Consider the following 10791-nt stretch of genomic DNA (forward strand, 5'->3'; position numbering starts at 1 on the left):
GTGAGCAGCAGGAATTAAAGGCTGTCTGTGGCAGGGTTTAATCCCTTAATGAGAAAAATAGATCTTTGCTGCGGGCAGCTGGGAGAGCAGAAAGGGCTGTGGGCACTTGTCCTGGTGATACCTGGGGGGACGTTGATGGAAGTTGTTTGGGAGGTGTGCTGGATCCAGAGAAATGCAGCAAGCACAAAATGGCTCCTGGGCATTTGGAGTATGGGGATGTTTTGGTGCCATATCAGGAACAGGGATGAATATGTCTCGGATAAGGGCTGGTGGCCAAAGAGCACCCTGCCAGGTTCCTTCCATCCCTTCCCAAGACCACTAATAGGCTCTGCTCCCTTGATTAGTCAGTGCCTGTGCAGAGCAGTAATGAGCCTGGAGCCGGGCTCAGGCTGTGGATTCTAGGTCAGCAGCTGTGTGCTGGGGATTTGGGAACAGGCAGGGCCTGCGTGGGGCCTGCATGTGAGCTGCAGGGCCATGAGCACCTCATGGGTGGGCATTTGTATGGGAACTGCTGAGTCACGGCCTGAATCTCTGATTGATCAGCTGAGGCGAGCCATGAGTCAGCCATAGGAGCACAAGTGAAGGCAATTCACCTGTGCTGCTGGAAGGGGTGGAGCCAGGCTGCACCCCTCCTAGACCTATTTAAGAGCTGGCTACCAGAGGGGATGGATCTCTTCTGGAGATCACCTCTCTTGGTGTTTTGTGGTGAGCCCAGCTGAAGGGTAAGCCTCCCATTTTATTCTCTTGGCCTAACTCTCTTGATCATATTGTAACATCTTGATATCCATTGATTATACAGCATCGCACTAGCTGGGCTGGCTGCATCAATGTGCCTTGGTCTGTGCCCACCTGAAGCTTATTGCCCTTAAGGATCTGCACCGTAGGGAACATTGTAATAATTAGTCATAATGAGCTTTAAACTTTATTGTCCTCCTGATTGCTGTCCTTTGCCTTGCACCCTGCCATTTTCCTCTTCTCCTGGCTGCCAAGATTTCATTTAGCCTTGTCTAGTTTCTGGTGTTTAACCCCTGATCCCTCAATGCACCCAGGTAGGGCCAGGCCGGAGGAGCAGCATGGACCTCGATGTGCTCAACATGTTCGTCATCGCTGGCGGCACCCTGGCCATCCCCATCCTGGCCTTTGTGGCCTCCTTCCTGCTGTGGCCCTCTGCGCTCATCCGCATCTACTACTGGTGAGTGCTCCCCTCTGAAAATAGGGCTCAGCTTCCAGGGCAGGGGCTGTCCTTGTGCTGGCAGTTACAGAAAGGATTCTCCCCATTCTCTTCCTCTCTTGTGGGCGTAGGGGGGGTTTTCCTTAGCTACGTGCATCCTGTCCTTCCTGATAGCAGCAGGCCGGCGCTATGTCCTTCATCCCATTTGTCCCTGGAAATTAGCAATAAACATGCTGTCGGCTTTCATTTCTGGGCTTGTAGCAGAGGAAAGCTCCTGCAGGGAGCTGGGCAGCATCTCACTGGCCTCCCACATGGCTGCTATCACGTGCTGGTGGCAGATGGTGGCTCCCACAGCCTGGCTCAGGGGTGTTCCCCATCAAAGTGACCTCTTGTAAGTGAAGGATGTTATCCCGCCCTGCCGCTCAGCCACACAGCATGATTAAATCTGTCCTTCTGATGGAGTATATAATAGCAACCCTCTGATCAAAGCATCTGGGAGCTGGTGGGAGGGTTGAGGTAATGCAAACCTCAGCAAACCAACCCAACAGCAGCTCCCTGCTGGGCATCACGGGGCAAAGCGTCACCTCGTGGTGTTGGGGGGGGGAAGACAGAGAAGAGCCCGCTGCAATGTCCTTCAGGGCTGTGAATTATGAGCTGAATGAGAGCAGAAAGGTGGTGGCACATCCCCGGACACCCCTCCCTTCTCCCATCACTCATTTCCCTCCTCACCATCACTGAGATGCCACAGCACAAGGACCTGGAAGACCAATCATGCTTCTCTGTTAGTGTCCACAGGGGCTGAGGGGTACTTGGGGCCAGCCCAGCAGGGTCAGCTGCTGCTGCCCACGGGTTAAGGGGTTTAACTGTGGCTGCTGATCCTGTTAACACCTTGCGGGAGATCAGTTCAGCTTTGCACAGATTATTTTGTCTTCTGCTGAATTGATCCATCAGGATCAGTTGCTAAAAATGTTATCAACTTGCCCATCAGCAGTTTACACCGGTGCCTTTGAGGCGAGCACTCTTAAGACACTTATTCAGGGAGAAATTCGCCTCTCCTTGTAGGACCCACACGCGGCCATGATATTGCTTAAGTCCCACTAACTCCCACAAAAAAGGGATTATGGTAAAAGAGGATTGAGCTATGCATAAGCTTTGAGTGGGCAGAGAGCTAGGACAGCCCAGCATGTGTTGGTGACCTTGATTCTGAGTCTCAAGTAAATTCTGACATTGTGTATGGAGGTATTTGGAAGCACCTTGGCTGCAGGAGGATCCCAGCAGTTGTTCTGACTTTTGACTGTAGGGGAAATGCAGACAAACCGTACCTACTCCATGGCCTTTGACTGCATGCACACAGCATCTGTCCAAAGTGATAATCTCTGCCCAGGTCCCCTCTGGCTGGTAGTTTTACTGCAGCATCTTTAGCCAGGCTGCAGGCCTGCTCTGGTGGGAGCTGTCTGCTTCCTGAGGAATAGTCTTCTGTGGGGTCAGGCTGGTATCTTCTGGGCAGGGGACAGTCACCAACAGAGTGCTGGTGTGTGTATCTGAACACATTTTCAAAGGCCATTGAGGTGGCATATGGGAAAAGGGTCCCACTGTGCCCTGGTCTTGCTCCTGGAGTTATTTTCTCCTTGTTTCCAGGTACTGGCGTCGAGCCCTGGGCATGCAGGTCAAATACATAAACTATGACGACAGCTATCAGTTTTGTTATTCCTATAGAGGAAGACCTGGGTACCGGCCATCTATCCTGATGCTACATGGCTTCTCAGGCCACAAAGACATGTGGCTGTCCATAGTCAAGGTGGGACTCCAGTTTTCTTGTAGCTGTTTAGTGAGTCAATAGTCTGGGGCTCAAGGGTGGTGTGGGGGCATATGGGCTATGATAATCATTATAATGTGCTAGGAATGCCCTCTGCTCTGTGGCTGTTATTCATTGGAACCTTTTCATCCCTATGAGTGCAAATCTGCCTTCCTATTGGTATGATCACCCCATTTTGTTTTGGCAGTTCCTCCCCAAGAACCTGCACTTGGTGTGTGTTGACTTGCCTGGGCACGAGGGCACAACACGCTCAGCCTTGGACGATTACTCCATTATGGGACAAGCAAAGAGGATCCACCAGGTAACGTTTCTTGGTGCTTTGCTGCCACTCCTGCTGCATGAGAGATGTAAGGGATGCTGGTACCCGTGTGGCCCCACTCCCTCCCCAGTTGTGCCCAGGCTGCCGGGTCAGTCCACTGGCCTCATGGTTTTGGTGTGAATTTCTCTGAGGACACCACACCTTTGCTTCCTCTGCCCTAACAATGCTCCTTCTGCTCCTGCGCAGTTTGTGGAGTGCATCAAGCTTAACAAGAGGCCCTTCCACCTCGTCGGCACCTCCATGGGTGGGAATGTTGCTGGGGTTTATGCCGCGCAGTACCCAGAGGATGTGTGCGGCCTGACGCTGATTTGTCCTGCAGGTGAGTAATATGGGGCAGGCAGAACATGGAGGAGAGTGAGCAGGAGCTGCTGCAAGAACCTTGAGTAGTGCTGGTGCTAAAGTGTCCTCGCACATCACATAGTACAAAATTTGTTGAAACAGTTCATATACATAGTCTGAAATTCTCTGGCAAGGCACAGAGCTCACGGTAGGAATTAAAAGCCCTGCCCTGATCGGTGTTCTCCAGAGCTTTGCAGTTTGCCCAGCTGGAGCTAAAGCCTCGGGCAGATGGGTGCAAGAGCCCATGCAGGACAGGGGGCTTCTCCTGGGGGCTGTGCTGCGTTGCACTGTGCTCACCGCTGCTTCTTTGCCCCAGGGTTGCCGAGCTTCACCAAGAGCAAGTTTGTCAAGATGCTCCAGGAGCTGAAGGAGTCCGAGCGCACCGACAGGATCCCATTGATTCCCTCCACACCCGAGGAGATGGCCGACATGCTGAAGCTCTGCTCCTACGTTCGCTTCAAGGTGCCACAGCAGGTGAGGAACCAGGGGCGGGATTTTGGGGCGGCCCGGATCTGCCTGCTGACAACTTCCCTGTGCGCCTCCCTGCTGCCCTCTGCCAGTGCCGGCTGGAATAACCCTGCGTGAGGCCCGAGAGTTCCAGCAGCAGGCCGTGAAACAGAAGTGTTTCTCAATAAATATGGCTGTCAGGAAGCACTAAATAAATAAAGAAGGCTATTGTCTGGCCTGGAGGGGAACTGTTTGTTGCTTTTTTAGCAGAAGCTATGGAAATGTTAATCACGGCATTGTGAGGTGAGAGGAACTTGGCGAGGAGCTCGCTATTTAGCCAGGTTTTCCTTAGGAAGTCTGGGATGAGTAGATTGGAGAATAAGAAAAAAATGTGAAGTCATGCCAAGACCAATTTTTTTGGCAAAAGAACAAAAGAAGGAAGAAAAGCAGAGTCATGGCTGAAACAGACAGCCTGCCAGCCATGGGAGAAAAATGCGGTTTAGCATTACAAAAGGCTGAAATAGTTTCTGGTGAAATGCTGGTTACCCAAGTGCTGATGTGACAGCCAGACATGCAGTGGGCCAGCTGGTGGTGGGGCAGGCACACTGCTGGCCCCATAGGAGGTGCAGCCCCCCAGCATGTCCCTGTTCTTCCCCTGCAGATCCTTCAGGGCCTGGTGGACGTCCGCATCCCACACAACGATTTCTACCGAAAATGTAAGTGTGTCCTGTGTCCCTGGGCTGCCCCCTGTTGAGAGCCCAAAGGGCAGTGGGGTGGATGGATTTAGGGGTGCATAGGCAATGGGGCTGCTGCTTTGTCCTCATCCTCCTAGCTGGTCCAATGCATACTGATGCCTATGCAGAGGTAGGGTTGAAAAATGCCTCTGTTGCGGTTTGGTGGAGGTGCTAAATGCCACCACCACCCCTTTGAGCTGGTTCTCCATGTCACGGGGCTGCATGCAAAGCATCCTTCTCCATAGGCTTACCCTCTCCCTGTTCACCCCAGTGTTTTTAGAAATTGTGGATGAGAAGTCCCGACACTCTCTCCATGAGAACATGAACAAGATCAAAGCACCGACGCAGGTCATCTGGGGAAAGCAGGACCAGGTATGTGACTGCCTCTTGGCTTCAGACTTTTTGGTGCTGCCAGGTCTGACATAATCTGGGAAGAGGAATAAGAGGAATAAATTGCCAGTAGAGTTGTGCTGGCAACCAAGGAGAGATGTGCTCTTCTGTGTGCAGGTGGCAAGGAGAAAGCATCGCTCCATGTGGTTGCAAGGGGAGGAACAGGAAGATCTGGAGGGTGGGGAAGGGACAAAGTGCAGACATAGGCTGGCACCCAGTGCAGAGCCTGGGGAGATGGTACAGCATGGCCTCAGCCCTCCCCCACCAGCACTGCAAAGGCCATGTCTGCATCCCTGCTCAGCATCTGTTTTGATGCTCAGCATCAGCATTTGTTGTGTTGACAAATGCAACGTGCCATGTGGTGCACTGCTGCGCAGTCTGTTTCTGTTTGAGGCACCAAAGGAGCCCTTTTGGCAGGCATGGTGGGCAGTGTCCTGTGCTGTTGGATTAACATTGGCCAAGCACTGGAACAGGGAAGTGGTGGAGTCCCTGTCACTGGAGGTGTTCAAGAAACATGCAGATATGGCACTGAGGGACAAGGTTTAGTGGGCATGGTGGTGATGGGTGACGGGTTGATGATTGGACTAGATAGTCTTAGAGGCCTTTTCCAACCTTAATGATTCTATTATCTCGACTGAGCCTGCAGAGGCATCTCCCATGGGGTTTTTGCCATGGCCAGTAAAGCCCAGTGCTATGGCAGTGACTTTTCTCTCCAACGTCCAGGTCCTGGATGTTTCTGGTGCTGACATCTTAGCAAATGCCATCCCAGACTGCCATGTGTCCATCCTGGAGAACTGTGGCCACTCGGTGGTGGTGGAGCGGCCACGCAAGACAGCAAACCTCATCCTGGAGTTCCTGGCAATGCTGCACAGCACAGGCAACAGCAAGAAGCAGGCGTGATGGGGCTGGAGCCATGCCGAGGCCGTGTCTCGGAGCTGTAACACATCGAAGCATTGATGAGTTCTCAGGGATTTGTACAAACCGTGGTGAACGTGCCAAAGTCCCTGAGGCAGGCAGAAGTCACTGACACACCGACCTAGAGCACTGCTGACACAGCGACCCAGGACCTCTGAGCAGCCCACATAGATGCAGGAACAGGACCTGAACCTTTTCTGCTCCTAGGTTGCAGCAGAAATGAGCAGAAACCACAACCCGCTAGCCACGCAGTGTGCTGAAGCTCCCAATGCAGCCCACGTTGCCCACATCACTGGCACTCAGTTGTGAATGACATCATCTGGACTCTCTGACAAACGCAGGGGACAGGAGGTGTCCCAGAGCAGGACTCGCCGTGTTCCCAGCCCTGACCGCCGCGTTGCATGCTGCCGTGCTGTGCGAACCCCGCGCTCTGGGCACGGCGCTCCTTTCCTTGCTCAGATGATGAGAGAGAACACGTGGAAGTCGCACGGCTATGAGTGTGAATGCCTTCACACGTCGGCTGTGCAGATTGCCTCAGACCCCTGAGCAGCTCCTGTGCATGTGTGATGCCTTAACAGCCTGTGAGCAGCCCACGGGAGAGGGCGAGCGCGGGGCGAGCGCGTCTTGGCTCTGTCCCCTTGTGCTGCAGAATGCTGTGATGTAAAGAACGCATTTCTTAATGAATTCCATGAATTCTGTGAACGGTGACAGTGCTGAAAACGTGTGGAAGAGGGGAACCGGCCGGTGCGTGATGGCCATCGTGCCCAGGTACCTGTACATATATTTGGAAATCCCCTATGGTTTCTCTGCTCTTTTTGAGAGAAGAAACATTTGTTCTTTTGGAAAAATGAGCAATTTCCTGTTAATCGCTTGTTATGGTTTCTACTAAAGGAGTTGATTTAAAAAAAACGTAATTAAAAAAAAAAAATCACTGATAGTTTTATGTGGTAAAAGCCAGAAAAGAAATGTTTGGGTATAGTATAGTTTCTCATATGCCACAGATTGCTGTCTGCAGAGGATTTCTATGGCAATTAAAATCTAGGACTTTAAAGAGCACTCCATGTGGTGATTTCTTTCCTTTGGGACAGACGGAGCTGTGTGGAACGGCAGTGTTGGGGCTCTCTTCTTTCCTCTCACATTTCTATGAGTTCCAGGTTTTGCCATGAGGAACACTTGGTAATACTGAGAGAGATCGTGATGAGCAGGAAGGTTCCACGCTCACCTCCTCTAAGATAAAAGGTGAAATTGCTGTTTTTTTCCTTTTTAAGAGGAAGTAGCCCTGAACAGTCAAAAAGCACAATAAAATCTTGGGGGCCATGCAACTTGAGCTGAGTCTTTGCACTTAAAAACTAAAACATGGTAAAAGTAGGCAATGGGCACCTCCTGGCTGCAGCTGGACATCGCTGCAGGAGCAGGGGCAGCTCCTGCCTGGTGACAGAACCCCCCAGCCCTTTGCCCGGGGGCTGGCAGCAGCTGAGAGCACTGACGGGCAAAGGGAGCACCTGGAAGTGGGCACTGACACCTTGCCCCTCATTCCCTGCTGGGAGCTGGCAAAGCCCCACGCTGCTGCGTGCCAAGGGCTGCCCCTGGGAACCAGAACCATCATCCAAAGGTAAGGCCGTGGCCCTGGGAAGCGGGCAGTGGGGCTCCTATCTGGGATCTGGTTCAGCTATGGGGAAAGCGGGGTGTTGTGCTGCTGTGGGGCTGAGCAGTGCAGGGTGTCACGTGGGAGCTGCCCCGCAGTCCTTCTCCCACTGTCTGAACCTTCCCCTGACTCATGGCATTTCACAAGCCTCCTGGCAGCAGAACATGTTTATCTTGGGGAAGCCAGGTCGGGAGCACTCTGGGACATAAGATTCTCCGACATGTTCCTGTTGCCCGTGTGGGATGGGACACCCACAGAGCGGCACAGCGCCCCTCCAGCCCTGCGTGTGCTGCTGCAACCAGCGTGGGGAAGGCAAGGAAGGGTCAGCGTTTCAGTGGGCTGCTTTTTTGCACAGCAGACAGTTGTGAGAATGCGCTGCTAAGGTAGGGGCACTGCATGGAGCTGCTTCCTAGAAGCGCTCAGTTTGCCCTGCAAAGTAGGACCCACATGCAGCCTTGATGTGCTGCTGTATCAATTTTCTCTCTCTCTTTCTCTCTCTCTCTTTCTCTCTCTCTCTTTCTCTCTCTCTCTTTCTCTCTCTCTCTTTCTCTCTCTCTCTTTCTCTCTCTCTCTTTCTCTCTCTCTCTTTCTCTCTCTCTCTTTCTCTCTCTCTCTTTCTCTCTCTCTCTTTCTCTCTCTTTCCTTTTTGATGTGATTCGGCAAAGAAACAGCTGTGTGGGTGCTCGGGGGGTGCTGCCACATTGCCTGTAGCACTGCTGGGCTTTGTGTTCATCCCTGTGCACCCTGTGCTGCTCCCACCAGGACAGCATTTGCTTCTCATCAGTCCACCTCCCCTAATGCAGAATTAAAACTAAAGATCAATAAGGTCAACGGCATGTGTTTTTGCCAGGTACTCTTATTCCGTGTCAACCTCAGAAGTGACAAAAGTATCACAGCAATGAGGACCTGGGGACTCCAGGCTCTGCTGGGTGCACTCAGTGGGTGATGCGCAGGGCTGGAACAAACCTGCCTGCTGCTGTGCAGCTGCTTGTCTGCACCTGAGAGCAGAATTGTGCCTTCACTGCTCCAGAATTACCCACTCCCCTCTTTTCACCCCGGGGAAAGAAGCTCCCTCCTGCAGCTCTGCACGGAGCTCTAATGGAGCTGGGACACGTCGGGCTGGATTTGCGTCCAGCTCGTGAGCTGCGTTAAACCGGAGGTCCCCCAGCTTTGTAGCGGTGATGCCATTTTTTGCACGATAAAAACCCCTCTGGAGAAACGCAGCTTCTCCTGCTCTCCCCTTGCCACGCTGCAGAAAGGACACGGGGTTGGCGCAGCCCGTGGCTCCGGGCCTCGGTCGCCGCCACTGCAGCACTTGTTGTGAAGTGGCACCAGGTGGCAGCAAGCGACCGCCGAGGGGAGAGAAGTGGCCGCTGTCCTCCCCCCGCAGCCCCGCAGCGGAGGGCCGAACCCTCGCGCCGTCACCCAGGAGCTGGCAGCTCTCGGGTCAAACTCTCTTCTACTCGACACGTCCCGACGTGGAGGTTTACAAACAGCTCGGCTCGGATAGGGGTTCAATCATTAACTTGTTCTGCTGAGACCAGAAGCCCCTCGGTGCTCCTGGGGCACCTGCGCACGAAGGATGCCGCTGTGCCGAGAGGCAGGAGGCTGAAGGCAGGGCGCTGGGGTGGCACGCAGCACCCGGCAGCGCCGCACGCACAGCCCGAGCTGGAGCACCGGGAGCTGTGCGCAGCAATGCGATCCGCAGCCTCTTCCTGTTGTGCAACCACTGCCAGCGGCCCACTGAATGTTTGGGAGATTTGTCAGGGCTGTTGTGCTTCCAGATAATGTTTATTTGCTTGTTTCAGGTCTGGCTTTCACAAGCAATGGATTTAAATAGCACAGGCTGAGGCAGGGCATGACTTGCTCCCCGAGCCCCCGCAGCCCCCTCCACACGCACTGTGCCCCGCACACAGCCTTGCTCTCCTGCTGGCCCCAGGCTGGGCTTGGCACCGATGTTATTGCCATTTTCACTGCTCAACCTTCACTTGATCCTGCCTTTATGTCATAGTTCAGCGTGGGATACGAGGCTGCTTGGCCAGCCCTGCCCATGTGGGGGGCCCATGGCTTCGTGCAGACCACCAGACTCTGTGTGGCACCTCTGTGTTCTCACACCTGCCCCTTCCCCAGCCCCATTTTAGCTCCATCCCCTCTTGGAGCATCCCCTGGTGCAGCTCAAGCTGGGAGCAGAGTGTGCCTGCAGAGCTGGGGTCCGTGATGCAGCAGTGATCACAGTGTGAGTACCAGCGCCAAGGGCTGATGGCACCAGTGCCAGGGTACTCTAGCCATGTGCTGTGCTCCGGTTTTGCTGCCACTGGGGTTTTGCAGCTTTTTGATACGAGGCACCTCAAGCCCGAGCACCCAGGGCAGAAACTTTTGTGTGACTCCTTTTTCCCTGAAATAAAAAGCACAGAGTCTTCTTGATATGTGCTGCTATAAATCAAAAGTTGAACGGCCACCAGGACTCTGCAGAGAGGTGTCCGGGTGTCCCAGCCAGTGCGGACAGAACGTGGCACCAGTGGGGATGGGATGTGTCACGGCCCTGTGGCCAGAGCACTCTCTGCGCCAGCCAGGACTGCTGTTCTTCATGGGCACCACTTCTAGGCCTCAGGAGCAATGGGATTTTTACAGCTCTTGGGGAATGAGGGCTTATCTGAGATTTAGTCACACCAGGTCATTGTCCTGTAGCCATGACTGTGGTCACAGTGTGTCCCCCATTGCTGCCAGCTCTGTGTTTCTGGGCTCCACGCCGTTCCCATCCTTCCTGAAAACAATGTGCTTGCATAATGTGCCTGAAGGTTAATTACCGTTGGAGCATCCTTCCTGATGGTTCCTGCCAATGTGCTCGAGGAGAGGATCATAAAATCATAGAGCTGGTGGGCAGCCTATAGCTGAGACCAAATCTTGGCCACAAAGGACAGCTGGGGGCTCCCAAAGCAATGCAGCTGTCATAGGCTGAACTGGCTGGCAATGTTTTTTTGGCAAAATTGCCCAGCAGTTCCTTCTGGGGAGATT

The 10791-nt window shown here is 53.5% G+C and overlaps 1 protein-coding gene across 1 annotated transcript; it reads left to right on the forward strand.

Annotated features, from left to right (window-relative positions):
• Positions 1-1067: 1067 nt before the first annotated feature.
• On the forward strand, positions 1068-6116 carry ABHD6 (abhydrolase domain containing 6, acylglycerol lipase; the record flags this gene model as incomplete). The annotated part of the gene is made up of 8 exons (XM_079540537.1): positions 1068-1192; positions 2810-2969; positions 3175-3288; positions 3493-3625; positions 3962-4119; positions 4754-4808; positions 5098-5198; positions 5940-6116. Exons 1-8 carry the CDS (start codon positions 1074-1076, stop codon positions 6114-6116), a joined length of 1017 nt encoding a protein of 338 aa, XP_079396663.1. The 5' UTR covers positions 1068-1073.
• Between the last annotated feature and the right edge of the window lie 4675 nt (positions 6117-10791).

This window comes from Tetrao urogallus, assembly GCF_951394365.1.
Source record: "Tetrao urogallus genome assembly, chromosome: 10".
NCBI classification, from domain to species: Eukaryota; Metazoa; Chordata; class Aves; order Galliformes; family Phasianidae; genus Tetrao; species Tetrao urogallus.